The sequence below is a fragment of the Serinus canaria genome, chromosome 1 (genome assembly GCF_022539315.1).
Source record: "Serinus canaria isolate serCan28SL12 chromosome 1, serCan2020, whole genome shotgun sequence".
In the NCBI taxonomy this organism is placed as follows: Eukaryota; Metazoa; Chordata; class Aves; order Passeriformes; family Fringillidae; genus Serinus; species Serinus canaria.
Window position 1 is genome coordinate 51,687,293 of NC_066313.1, and position 14,469 is coordinate 51,701,761.

Genomic DNA, 14,469 nt, shown 5'->3' on the forward strand with positions numbered 1-14,469 from the left:
ATTCTATGCATGGCTAGTTGACCAGACTCTTCCCTGGACTCACTAGTTTGAGTCAGAACTTGAAGAGGGGATGGGCTCATAAATGTTGGCAAGCCATCATTAATTAGTTGGTCTCATGTTATGGATTCCTTAGGGAGTGGATTCCTGAAAAATGACTGAATTCATTTCTGGCCTGAAATTCAGTCTTAGCCCTTTCTTCATCTTTTGTTAAGCAAATGTTTAAATGCTTGAAGGGATTTCTTATTCCTTTTCATATTATGAAATAACGTATTTTTCGAGTCTTACAATTGCTTAGCCATGTTCCCTTGTCCTCCCTCAACATACCCTCTAAGTAGCATTAAACTTGTCTCCAAGACTGAAATGGAGTTATTAGCATATTGATACATTCTGATAAATTATTATACAAGCAAAAAACATGAGCAATGCTGCTTGGTTTCTGTATGTTGCTGTTCCTCTGATCTTCCAATTATGGGAGACTCTTACAGGAGCAATCTGTGATTTTCATGTGACTTTATCCCACAGCTGTTTGGCATTGTCACATTGATCCTTCCCAGAGCTGATCACCTTGCATTGCACTTGTAGTAGTGTGACAAGTGTCACAGGAAGGTTATGCTGTCAAGAATAATCAGGATCTCTAAATGCTCTTTTATGTTTATCATAGTTCCTCCAGTTTTGATTTCTAAACAAATTCTGCAAGAAATATATGGCAAATATCATTAAATGTATGTCCCCATTCTTTCTTTTCTTTATTATTCCTGTTAGCAGCAGTTTTTGGGTTCACAGCACTTGACACTGAGCTCCATAGCTCTTGATGTGTAAGTTCTTAATGTGTAACTATCAGCTCAGTGAATACTTGGTGGTGGCTAATGCTGGCTTTGGAATGGCCAAGTATATCATGTGTTGACGGTGTGTCAGTTGACCTTGATGTCTTTGGGATCTCCTTGAGTTGTCTCCCATGGAAGAACAATTTGTCTTTCTGTGTGTTATAACTGCATAGGACTGGATGGAAAAAGATGGGAAAATGTAATGTTGTTGATAACTGTAAGTAGAGTTTCTCAGTCTGTCAAGAGCTGATGTTCTCAGCTGGGCTTGAATGGTTACCTGTCCTTAGTCCTTCAAGGATGAAAGGCTGCATTTGCTTGAATGTCAGATGTCTTGTCCTTTGGGTTAATGGAAGAGCATGCAAGGAAGGTTACTTGCCAATAGATTTTTTTTTTTTTTGGTACAAGAAAAGGTGACTGTAGGCAATTTTTGTTTAGTGCCTAGTAGTCTAACACCCTTTTATGAAATATCCCAAGATGCAGCAGCCTGCTATTACCTGGGTACTAAAGCTTCAGTAGTGCTACTGGTGTCCTTTCTAGTGGATGAGCCTGTATGTGCTGCCATTGCCAGAAGATATTACGGTCTTTCTCAGACTGCCCTGCCAGTGCGCAGAGTTCTAATGCTTATCTAGCTTTTTTCATCCTAGGGTCTCTAGGATCCTCTTTCTCACCCCAGGATTTTAGACTGTGCTGCTTTGCATGATTGCATGAATGTAGGTAGAAACAAGGACTGAAAAGAAGAGAACCTGCTCACCAATAACCTTGTACTGAAGAGATGTTCTAGAACACTCTTATCTTCCACCCCCTCATAGTTCTGGAATGTTTTAAAGGCAGGAAGAGTGGCATAAGGCACACACTGATTGTGTAGTAGCATTATCATTGTGGCATTTGGGAATGGTAGGACTTCTGTGTGCTCCTACACATACACATGAATGATGAGACAAGACAGCTGGTTTCTAGTACTAAGCTGGGAGGACACGTGTTGTCTATGTACAGTCACATGTTGAAGACCACAGCTGGTAAAAAACATTCCCTTAGTTCAGTCTACCTTTATCTTTCATACTGGTTGTTGAGAAAGAGGAAAATGTGTGCATGCCTTCATATTAAAATATGTGTGGGGAAAGAAATAAAATGCAAGATGTAGAATTCTAGGCTCTTCTTAGCTTCTGCTAGGTATGCAGTTGCTATGGTAATACAATACCAGTTTAAAAAGTAACTGGAGATGACAAGACCAAGTTGCTAATGTCTGTGAATGAGGTGATTTGAATCTATAACTTCACCAGTATAAATGTTAAAGGATGTTAAACTTAACTGGAATTAAATCGTTGGAAGGAAGGTGAGGATATTTGACTTGATGATTGCTTTGTATTTTGTCTTACAGTTGAAAAACTTTTCTGATAGTAATATGTGCATAATGCAATGGCCAGCTTCTGACTGCTCTTTGGTTTTGTAGTTCTCTCCATATAACTAGCTGAGCCAGTGAAATATTTTGTAGCTTGAGGTAAACTGAACTCAGGATACTGTTGGTGCAGGATCTAATGGGATACTTTATATATATAAATATTCATAGTAAAAATACGTATATATGCTGCCCGAAGGAAAACAATGCTGTTACATAGGTGTAACCGGTTTGTTTGCCGATCAAATGTGCTCTTTGGAGATACTGTATCTTCAGTCAGATCTAAGTAGGACAGCTTGAATGGCATTCCTTAATACCCCCAAGTGTGGATGGTGGAGTGCTTGCAATTCAGTCTTCTTACAGTCAGGATTCCGGGCTGTTAACTAAGAATGTGGCACTTCTTTTAACTGAGTTTAACATTGTCCGGCGGTCGTTATGGCTCCTTGTGAAGAGGGGAAAGACATGCATGTCAAGCAGTTAGTTATAAACCACGGAGTTCCTTCCCTTTGACCAGTTTCCTGTAAAACATGAAGCATTTGGAGAAAATAGTTCTGTTCTTACGTGGGCTCTGTGCTTGCATAAGCAAAAAGAGAAATTCTGGAGGAATCAGGTTTGCTGAAAAGTCCAAAATATTCTGATTTGTGGCCACATTTTGACTTGTTTTGTCGTGTTTGTTCTTAGTTTCAAGATTGTATCATTAAATTGCTTTTCAAACAACAAGGTATGTGCTTTTCCCAGTATGAGATGCTGCAATTATGTAAATAGAAATAGCTGCAGGATCTGGTTTTGGAAATCAGGCTTTAATGCTTTCAAGCTATCACTTAAAAATAAGCAAACAAAAAACATTTTTTAACAGCTTTCTGTAAATTCTCTAACCACTATGAACTAGAAATGAAGGCAGTATATAATGAGTGCATGTGTGGATTTGTATCAAGTTTTGGAACAGACTGGTACTTTCTTCCTGGCATTGAGCTGAGGGTTGATAACTTTGGGATTTCTTTGAACGCTGCATGAGAGAAAATGAGGACATGTGGAGTTTGCTTCAGCACGTGGACTTAACTCCCTTGTATTTGGTGTGCTAATGGAACTGTTTGCACCACTTGAGTCATTGCTTTGGAGATTTTTTTTCCCTTTTGTTGCTGCAGTGCTCCATGTGAAATGAGAATTTTGCTTGTGCTGGCAGTGCTATCATCAGCCAGGGATGTCTCAAAATTTCTGGAACTTGCCATTACTTGTTGCAAATCTGTCTGTTCAGGGCTTCTGTAGTTAAATGTTTGGATAAGCTTTCTTTTTCTTATTAATCTGTGTGAAGTATCTGGATGTTAAAAGATCATCTAGAATCTTCTGAATGCCTTGTGCTGACCTTTAGAAGCTTGTCTCAGTTTCGTTAACGAGGTGTTAAATGTGTGTGGAGAGAGAAGTGTGCTGATATAGAGTGAATTGCCATTGGTATGAAACCTAAATTTTTGTTTCTTTTAAGAGCTGTGTATTCACGGATTTAAATCCCTTTCCAGCTCCATTTACCTCTCAATTCCCCTTTACCTGGAAGTGAGTTGACTAAGGAACCCTTTCGGTGGGATCAGAGGTTATTTGCTTTGGTTCTTCGTTTGCCTGGTATTACAGCACCAGAATCAGAACAGATGACGGGGGTGCCTGTGGATGACTCTGCTATCACACCTATGTGTGAAGTCACAGGAGGTGAGTGCCCATGTTTCCTTGGACAAGTCGTTATTTTCCAAAGTGTAAATTAATTCAATTAATTTAGTTCAATTTATGGTGTAATTTTTAATTTAGTTCAATTTATTATGTAGTTTCATGTCATGGAATAAGGTTTTCTAATTTCTTCCAGTACTTGTAAAAACTCTGAAGACTGTTAAAATGAAACTAAAGAGACTTTTAGCATTAAAGCTGCAGACAATTAAATTGAAGAGTCAATCTGCTTTCTTCAGAAATGTTTTGTGAGAGAACTTATTTTTTTTCTACTACACCTTGGTATTGCAATTAGAAATTGTAATAATTGGGTCTGTTCTGCAGTGCAGTTTTGGTTAATGCCTGTTATGCTATGGTCTAAAAAAGCCAAAGTGAAGGAAGTGGGTTGTTTTAGGATTTTTCCCTCCAGAGCACACTGAATGCCCTTCAGAATGCATAATAATTCTGCGAAATTTATAGTTTTCTCATTTACAGATTGCTACAATTGTTAATATTGTAGCAATTATATTCCAGATAAAATTGAGTTTATTGTATTTTAAAAGTATTATTGTAATGCATCAGAGAGTATGTGATAGAGAGGAAATAAAGGGCTTTAAAAAGTATTCCGAAAGGATTTGATTCCACTGCTTTCTGACTGTATGTAGGCTGTACTGGCAAGTACTTTGACTGAAATTTGTAGACAGTTTAAGTGTTGGTGTCTGTCACAAGGGGGAGCCCATTTTCCATGAATGCAACCAAAAATTTGAGTTATTAAGAGTCTAAAATACAAACATTTCCAATGAGGCACTTGTCAGTGCTTTGCTAGGCTGCCTTGCTGCTTAAAAAAAGAGGAAGTGTTCAGGAGAAGCTTTAAATCGGTAATCCTTACATAAATCAAAAGGTGGTTGAACAGTTTTCAATGATCCAATTTAAAATAAGGGCAGAAACACTGAAGAGCTGTAACTCTGACTTTTTTGTTCTAGGTCGATCATATTGTGTGTGCTCTCCAAGAATGCTGAATCAATGTCTTGAGTCATTGGTGCAAAAAGTGCAAAGTGGAGTCGTAATAAATTTTGAAAAAGCTGGACCAGATCCCTCACCAATTGATGGTACTTGAAATTACTTACACTGTGGTGTCAGATAACAGGGATGACTGTCATCAGTGTAACTTAGTGAGATTAATATAGTAGTTGTTAAATCAAAAGGAAAACTATTGCAATTTGCAACACTTAACTACAAAAAGGGACCTACCTGTTTAGTTTGAAACTTTGTGCTGTCTCAAAATACTGGCTGTAGCTGCCAGACATTCTGCATTTGGTCAGACCACTCAGGTAGTCTTAAATGCATTTCTTCATGTCAGGCATAGTTAAAGGGGTTTACATATTTTAAGCAGTTTTCAACCAGCTAGAAATGTAAATAACATGATATGGAAATACCTGGGCTTATCCTTTTTTCTTCAGTGTATTAAAGTGGCTGTGTTAAGAGTTAAAATAGCAAATACACCTGTGTGGCATTAATTTCTCATTCTAAATGGCTTAGCTAGGTCCCTTTTTGGATGTTACTGAGAAGTTTGTGAGATTTTCTTAAATTTTACCTTGCTGCAATAAAAAAATCCAGCAGTATTAGTCATATATATCACTTCTTTAATGCTTGGATTTGAAGGTTCTGTAAATGACAATGGAGGAAAAAGAATATTATAATGAAGGGCTCCAGATAATTGCCTTTCTGGGCTCTCATCCTGTAAACATTCGATGCTTATTTAGTTTCTCAGTTTGGGTTTAACAGACATGCTTGCTGACAATTATCTGCTATTCTTAGAAATAGTATTAACTGCAGGAAGGGATTCCCTGGGTTTATAAATCTTTAACTCTTCACAGAAGTTATTTAATACTGTTATTGAGTTTTAACACTATTTTGATGCAAAGCCTTTTTCTTCTGTAGATGGGCAGGTGGAGATATCCAGACCCTTTGGACCCCAACCTTGGCACAGCTGTCACAAACTTATCTATGTCAGACCAAACCCTAAAACTGGGGTTCCTATAGGTCATTGGCCTGTTCCTGAATCCTTTTGGCCAGATCAAAATTCTCCAACACTGGTATGTACTGAAGATAAAGGGTTTGTGCATGCAGGAATATTCCAGTATTTCCTATTCTGTTTTTTTTTTCCAAATCTTGATGTATGTATTGCATTGTAGCAAATGTGGAAGCGGTGTGACCCAAGGAGTGATGCATGCAAGCCTATAAACTACTGATGAGCAAATAACATGGGGTTTTCTTTTTTGTAACTTTGAAGCATTAGGAAACTGCCTGTAACAGATTTTTGACCCATAACATGCATGTAAGTGTTTGTTTGAGCCCTGTTAAATATCAAATGGTGGCACTTGGTAAAAGCCTATCAAATTCTATTGCCTTATAGAGGTTATTATTAAAGATAGTATGATCTTGACAAATTGAATCCCTGTGGTAGTTCTACTTTCATTCTAGCAAGTGAGTATAATTTCATCTGCATTTGTGCAGTGTAGCCACACCTTCAATTTATCCAAACTGAGAAAACCTCAGTATTTAAATTAATTTATCAAGAATTAATTTGTTTCTTTTTCACAAAAGAATGTATGCCACTGTTTTTTTGTCTGGGAACTAGTCATTAGTGTAGTATAATGCATTTTTGTGTTTCTGTTTATATTTGAAATCATTAAAGTAGAAATCCTGCAGTTGTGTAATGGTTACCTACATTTCATGATGATTTTTGTTGAATTCTGAGTTTTTGATATGATACGGTGTGCTGATTAATACTCACTGCACTTCTTGTAAATTTTATCTCTTGGTTAGAAAACAGATGAAGTTGTTTGAAATACAGGTTGTTGAGGAGTGATTGAGTATGAAATTTTAGTAATGTTTACGGGTTTTCATATATTTGGTATCTGTGGCCACATTGATTAAAGGATGTGGATGTCCTTCTGAACTGAAAGCATATATGAATAAAAGTAGATTTTCTGTAGTTATTAAAAAAACCAAGATGTCATTATGTAGAGTATATTTGAAGGCTGTCCTGTAGGAAAGCTGCTCCTGTGTATTCCTTGTAATTGCTGTCAGTAGCGTATCTGCCTCCATTTACTGTGTAGAGTCTGTACAGTTTGCTACTCCAGATTAATCAAGATTGATGAAATAGGCCTTGCCAAGTGAAGAGTTGTTGAATGAAATCTTCAAAAGTCCTCCAGTTGACTTACTCAGATAGCAAAAAGATGAGTTTATTTTCTGTTGTAGTGTGTATAGCTCTCATAACTATAAAGCACTGTCATGTACAGCTGAATTCTTGTTAACATCAATTGAAATTGAGTTGTACCTTCCTCATGCAGTGTTGGGGGAGCTAAGTTGCTGATAGTGTTTCAAGACCTGTATTTCAGTACTGTTCTAACAGTAGTGTTGAAACACAACATATGTTGTAATCAGTGCGTATGTATCTAGCATATCTTGTCTGCCTTAGAGGTCATAGTTAAATACTTGGCTTTGCCTGCCTGTTAACTGATCCACAGTGGAGTTGTCTCAAACAATTCTATCACAAGAACTTAAGTCTGCTGTGGCTAATGACACCACCAAGGCATTCTTCAATGTATATGAAAGTCTGCTAAGAATTATGCTGGCAGATCAATGTGTAAATGGCTGCTTCAGCTGCTCAGAGGTAAAAATAGTTCTGCTGTCCAGCAAAGGATTATTGGACTTCTCAAGTCTGAGTAGTGAGTTTCTTTTGCAGCCTTTTTATTTGTAGTCTGACCTTGGTGGCTTGGTCAGAAACTCCACCACAACTATTTATTAGTCATATTCTTTGAAAAGAGCTGGTCTTTTTTCATTTGGTTGGGCCTCCTGTTTGGTGTCCAGTTGGAGAGCCCACTTTCCTCTTCCTCAAAGCAAGACCAGCTCTCTTGGCAGATAAGTTGTTTGGGTAGCTTATCCTAAAATGGAGAGCCTAGAGCTTAGACATAAAAGAATTGCTTTCAATGTGAAGTGGTATGATGGTCCAAGAGACCTTTTGGTTCTCTACTTCATCTTGTGTATTTGTGAGTTACCTTTTTGTGACTAGAGTAAATGGAAGGAGGCTTCCCAACTAAGCTCTTACTCAGATTCTAGTGGCCTTGGGGAAAGGCTCAGATTAAGTACAAGAGCTTGTATTCCTCTCTTCAATGGAAGGTGTAGGGCTCCAATTTTTATCACACTAAAAATCGGCTCTTCCTTTTGGCAAAAGAAATTTCAGGTTGTTAACTTACAATTGAAACTTGAAACACAAAGGCCTTTTTCCTGTGATTAGTAAAAAGATTAAAAAATCCAAACACTGAAATTTCTGGAATTAGATTTTTTTTATCATCTCAGGCCTAGTTAAAATGCGAGTTTTTAAAGTTTGGTTTTTTCTGAATTCACGCTACTCTTGATCTTTATAATTGTTTGAATTTTGTAGCTGTTAAATTTGCCAAGAAGGAAGAACTCCTGGCAAAGTCAGCAAATGCAGAAGTACAGCACCTGCTTCTGTAGGGAATGAAAATGGACATGTCTCAGAGTAGCATTGAGGATGTTTTTTGTCCCCACTAGGACTCACTCCCATTTCTTCAGCTTTTGGGTAAATGCAAGAAATCTTAAGTGCATATTGCTCTAGACTTACTATGTGAAGTAATTGTCATTTCTTTAGAAAACAAGATTCCTTCAGACTAGGACAAAATAAATTGCTTAGGACTCATTAACAGTAAATGAATCCTGTATTGAGTAGGTTCCTTAAATACATGTGTTTTCAAAGAATCTGAATTGCTTCAGTTGTCATAGAATAAATGTTTGAATTGTTGTGCAGCCTTATTAACAGTGGAATACTTTGTTTAGCCACCTCGCACATCTCATCCTGTGGTGAAATTTTCCTGTACTGACTGTGAACCGATGGTCATTGACAAACTGCCTTTTGATAAATATGAATTAGAGCCTTCACCACTGACCCAGTTTATCCTGGAAAGAAAATCCCCTCAGACCTGCTGGCAGGCAAGTAGAATGCATGCTGATTTGAAGTTTATGGAATGTTGTTTTTCATATATCTTATTCTATAATCAAAATAGATTGTAACGTGTTGGAACAAAATACTTGGAGTGTAAATCTAATGTAATGTGTTTTATTGCAGGTGTATGTGAGCAATAGTGCAAAATACAGTGAACTCGGTCATCCTTTTGGTTACTTGAAAGCTAGTACAGCGCTGAATTGTGTGAATTTATTTGTGATGCCTTACAATTACCCAGTCCTGCTTCCACTGCTAGGTAAATACCACTGCGTACAAATTTGCTTATGTGGTAGGTAATTGAAACATTGATATAATCTAAATAGATTACTGGATTTAATGCCAGTATTGATAACACCTACTAGAATCAGTAGCTTGTTTTACTTGTCTCCAATTGTCTGGCCTTCATGACTTAGACTCAGTGTGTAGGATGATTTACTCAATCAGCATTTGCAGGTATGTTTTGATCTCACTTTCATTGTTTTAAGCGCTATTTTTCTTTATCTGCTGTCTCAATACCAATTCAATTTGATAATTTATCAGGTTCCATTTTTGGCTGCAGTGTTGATCTTGTGTGTGTTTGGCTTGGTTGTATATATGTTGATTAGTAGATATTAATTTAATAATTGAAGAATTTGCATTTCTTCAAGAATTTCTTTAACTAGAATTTTATTTTTTAGAAAAAAAATGCAATGCTATCTAGACATGACTTTCATTTTGTTGCTTTGCTTTTTTAACCATTAGATGACTTGTTTAAAGTACACAAGGCAAAGCCTACGTTGAAATGGCGTCAGTCATTTGAAAGCTATTTGAAGACAATGCCTCCTTATTATCTTGGGGTAAGATGACTGTTAAGATTTCTGGTTTATAGTTGTCTTTCCACTATGGATGTAGTCTCTATTTTAAGTAGAATGAGTATTAATTTAAGACAGAATAGTTAAACTTCATACATAATGAGTGTTTTCACTGGAGGCCTGTGGGAGAGGCCTGAGGCATGAATGCTATGGAATTTTCTTAATTTCATAATACACTGGTACTGGCATATAAATGATATTTTTAACTGATTGTGTATTAATTGAACTATTTTAAAACAACCAGAAATGATGCCGAGTGTCTTTTTTGTTGTTCTTTTTGAACTTTCAGAACCACAGGTTCTGTTTGAAATGGGTACAGTTAGTTGAAGTATGTATAAAGTTAAATATGACCATGCAATATATTCCATGTTTCAGCCTTTGAAGAAAGCTGTGAGAATGATGGGAGCACCAAACCTTATAGCTGACAATGTGGAATATGGACTTAGTTACAGTGTCATTTCATATCTCAAAAAGTTGAGTCAGCAGGTAATGTTGAAGCAAAAGAGCAGTAAAAACTTATTCTAATAGCAGGATAATCTAAAAATACTAAAGTTCAGTGGCTTTGTAGGAAAAAAGAGCAGAAAGATCAAGTTAATACTTTCCCATAAACAATTACCAAAAAATAATTTTGGTTTTTTGCATTGAAGGAAAAGGCAACATTTAAATACAGCCTTTATAAACTGAGCTGTATAGAGACAGATAGGAAGTACAAGTTGAGGTTTTTTCCTATTTAAGGAGCATATTCACTTAGCAGACAGTAACATACTTTTATCCGAAAAAAACAATGTTGTCTTTAAAGATGTTAGTGTTTTTCAGGAAATAGGGATTTGTGCTTGATGCATCAGAATCAAAGTATTCTTTCTTTGGCTTGTGGCATGAAGTGGAAAGTGTTCAGTGAATAAGATAACTGATGTAACACAATATCAAATAACAATACAGATGTAGAAATGTCAAGTGACTGTTTGAAATTGCTGACCATGTTCAGAATAGTGCCCAGATATTTGACTAGGCTCCTGCACCAGCTAAAGCATTTCTGCCCTGCTACCTCCACTTTTGAACTGTGCATGTTAAGCTTTGTGTTCAAGATAAAAAAAAGTAAACTTGAAACTTCAAGAAACAGTAGTGCAAAGTACTTGTAACTTAGGTAATGAGTTTTTATGGACCAGCTTTTTCTTAAAACATAAATATAAGTGATTATTTGAGAAAGCAAGTGTCTTTAAGTCTAGAGTATATCCTTTTAAATCATAGTCAAATCATATTGCTCACTAATCTGTGAACTGAGGTCTCAGCTCTTGGACTCCTCTAAGATGTAATGACATGCCCTGCAAATTGTACTTAAAACTTTTGTAACTTCTGATGGGCCCTGCCAGTAAAGACTCAGTATTCTCAATACATACTCAAATTTTTGAGTAGTCTATGAATTTATGTGAAATTGCAAAACCAAAATTGGCAGTTGTGTTACTAAATTCCTTTTGGCTCTTTTCACTGTATTCTGTCAAAAAGCTGGCATTGATGAACACGTTTAATTTTAGTACAAATCTAATATAATATTGGGGGATAGGTCTGTCTGGTCAACCAGTTGGTTATTTTCATATTTCACATTTTTAATGTTATGACTATTTGTTTTGAGCTTTAAGAAAGTTGATAGAATTGGGTGACTGATTGCAACTACAGTTGTGGGAAAATCAGTCTTGTGAGAGTTTTGACTGTTCTCTACGGAACAGCTGAACATCATACGAATACAGATAGATCTGCAGAGAATTAGTAGTCAAATGATGGCATTTTATGAAAATAAAAGCATTGCATGCATATTGGTGCTTAGATACTGTAATGGGCAGCAGAGGAGAAATATGCAGAAAACTGTTCACTATATTTAAAAATGTAGTAGGCATTAAGTGGTTATGTATTAAGCACTCCTTAAGCACTCAGCCTGGTTATGGTCGTCATAGTGTGTTAGCACATTGTTGAATCTTGTAGGTAGGAATTTAAAATGAATAAGTCTGACTAATCCTTTTAAGAGCATATTGTCAATTTTATTTATTTATTTATTTCAAATTAAGGCCAAAATAGAGTCCGATAGAGTCATTGGCTCTGTAGGCAAAAAGGTAGCGCAAGAGACTGGAATTAAGGTCAGAAGCAGATCACACAACCTGTCTATGGCACATAGGAACGATTTTCAACATCTGCTACAGGGGATTACTGGGGAAATTCCTCATAGACCTCTAGACCTCAATATGAAGGAGTATGCTGGGTTCCAAATAGCTTTGCTGAATAAGGTAAGCACCACTGTGTGTAATGTTGTTATTTTCAATATACTTCCATTGAAATGCTAGATATTGTTTCTTACATGACATTAATTGGAATTTCATTTACTGGAACCGTAGGATTTGAAACCTCAGACATTTAGAAATGCTTATGACATACCCAGAAGAAATCTTTTGGATCAGTTAACACGAATGAGATCTAATTTATTGAAGAGTACTTGCAAGTTCCTCAAAGGACAAGATGAAGGTTAGATAACAATTTATATTTTGTCTGCCTGTGATGTGATCATTGCTAAAAAACAATGTAACAAATAATGTAGTTATTTTAAAACTTGGTGGATGTCTGCTCTTGGGATTAAACTTCATGGATTTTTTTTGTTTGCTTTTTCCTTACCTAATTGGAAGAAAAAATGGGGAGGAGGAAGATTGCTCATTCACTGCTTTATCCTTAAGACTGTATGAGGGGACTTGGGCTTTTATAGAAGGTTCTTTGTTCACTGTTTTCCTAACTTTCATTGATGTATCTGATAAAATCACAGGGCAGTTCTGCACATTATGATCTCTCTCAGTAGAAGTTTATTGTGAGCAGTGGAAAAGTAAGCTAGCTCACTGGGTGCTGCCACTGATTGTTTTGCCTGTTGCACCAACAGCAAATGGTTCAGTAGTTGCTAATTTATTCCTTTACCTTTTTTCCTGTCTTCTGGCCCTGCTTTGTGGCATTTAACCAAAGATGTTGAAATAAGTAGAGTGAGAAGGGCAATGCAAGTGAGACCTTGTGCTGCATTAGTGCTGCCACTACTTAGGTCAGGTTAACATCTGTACATTTCACATTACATTATCACTTTGTCAGAGTAGTTGTTCTTCAGGGAGGAGGATTAACTCATGTTAAGAATTTTTTTCTGGGTTTTTTTCTGGAGCAAGGCTTGGCAACTCTAAAACTAGAGCAACTTTAATATCAGCTCCTATGTTTTTTTTAAGAGTTTGTTGATTTATGGTGATCAAAAGTCACCCTTGCTCTGGGAAAATGCTAGTCTTGGCAACTAAGTTTCGAGTTGCTAAAATTGGACCAAGTTATGCCAAAGCTGTGTGCAGCATAGCACTCTTACTTTTCTTTAATGTATCTTTTGTTTGTAGTAATGTTTTAGTTCTAATTTGTTCCTAGTCTGTTTTTCTACCAATTGTTCTGTTGTCAAGTTGGGACACATTGGAAAAATAACATCTGTGCCTGACACCTATGGCTTATTTGTTGTCAAAATGATAAATCCCCAAGACGTGTACTGATTCCTTTGAGCAAGTCTCCTGAAGTGTTATAAATACCAGTTAGCCAAGAAAAATGGCAAGCTTTGTACAGCTGTTTTGTTAATGCATATGACAAGCCTGAACTCTGGAGATATGAAGTGGATATAGAATTAATTCTCATAATGTGAGCAGTAACTGTGTATTAATTAACTCCTCTGTTATGATAGATCAAGTTCACAGTGTACCTATAGCACAAATGGGAAACTACCAGGAGTATCTAAAACAAATACCTTCTCCACTCCGAGAACTTGATCCTGATCAACCACGAAGGCTTCATACATTTGGCAATCCATTCAAATTGGACAAAAAGGTGACTTTTCTGTAAAGCTTTTTTAAAAACATGCCGTTTTGTGTGTGCTACTGCCTACATTTTTCTCTGAATAGTCTATTGGAGAAACCCTTTCAAATACTTGTAAAAGAAATGGCTGCAAACTGTCTCAGTTGTTCTTTGATCAGTAGTATCTTACAGAGGGCAGCCTTTATTGGAAAACCAGTATTATGTCTCTGAATTGTATTATAACTGAAATATTTGTCTCAAATATTGAGAGTTGAGAGTCTTGGCTGTCTCTTTTATCCAAATCTCTTAGAATTGACCAAACTGCCAGTAACATTTAGAGCTCTTGTATTAACTATGTGAGTCTCTTTGCAGCTACTGAAAAGGCAGTTTGATGGCCCACTCCCTTACCTTACTTGGCAGTCTGTTGGATAAGGGTCTTAAGCACATTTATCTGGTCTTGGTTGACAATTTGGAATTCCAAACATAATGGCATGCTGTATGTTACTCTTACTCGTAATATCAGAGCATTAATTGTACCTCATGTTACACGGTTTTGGTGTGAAGCTTAAGAATTCTTCCTGCTTAATTACTTACAGGGAATGATGATAGACGAAGCAGATGAATTTGTATCAGGACCTCAAAATAAACATAAAAGACCTGGAGAACCAAATATGCAAGGGATTCCAAAAAGGCGACGTTGTATGTCCCCCCTGCTCAGAGGGCGACCACAAACTCTTCCAGTTGTCAATAACCACATTGGAGGAAAAGGGCCCCCAACACCAATTGCACAAGCACAGCCTGACCTTATTAAACCCATTGCTATTCACAAAAGTAAGTGAA

At 36.7% G+C, this 14,469-nt stretch overlaps 1 protein-coding gene across 4 annotated transcripts in view; it reads left to right on the forward strand.

Moving 5' to 3' along the window:
* INTS6 (integrator complex subunit 6) overlaps nt 1-14,469 on the forward strand; it is a 38,492-nt gene that overhangs the window by 20,046 nt on the left and 3,977 nt on the right. For 3 of the 4 annotated variants that reach the window (XM_050979110.1, XM_050979118.1, XM_050979125.1), the window contains 11 exons: nt 3,735-3,918; nt 4,893-5,018; nt 5,851-6,005; nt 8,773-8,925; nt 9,062-9,194; nt 9,680-9,774; nt 10,165-10,275; nt 11,850-12,065; nt 12,174-12,300; nt 13,520-13,662; nt 14,226-14,460. In XM_050979110.1, the coding sequence (XP_050835067.1) occupies nt 3,735-3,918; nt 4,893-5,018; nt 5,851-6,005; nt 8,773-8,925; nt 9,062-9,194; nt 9,680-9,774; nt 10,165-10,275; nt 11,850-12,065; nt 12,174-12,300; nt 13,520-13,662; nt 14,226-14,460 (1,678 nt within the window). The remainder of the gene's footprint in view (nt 1-3,734; nt 3,919-4,892; nt 5,019-5,850; nt 6,006-8,772; nt 8,926-9,061; nt 9,195-9,679; nt 9,775-10,164; nt 10,276-11,849; nt 12,066-12,173; nt 12,301-13,519; nt 13,663-14,225; nt 14,461-14,469) is intronic. The other variant, XM_050979120.1, reaches the window with a different exon arrangement.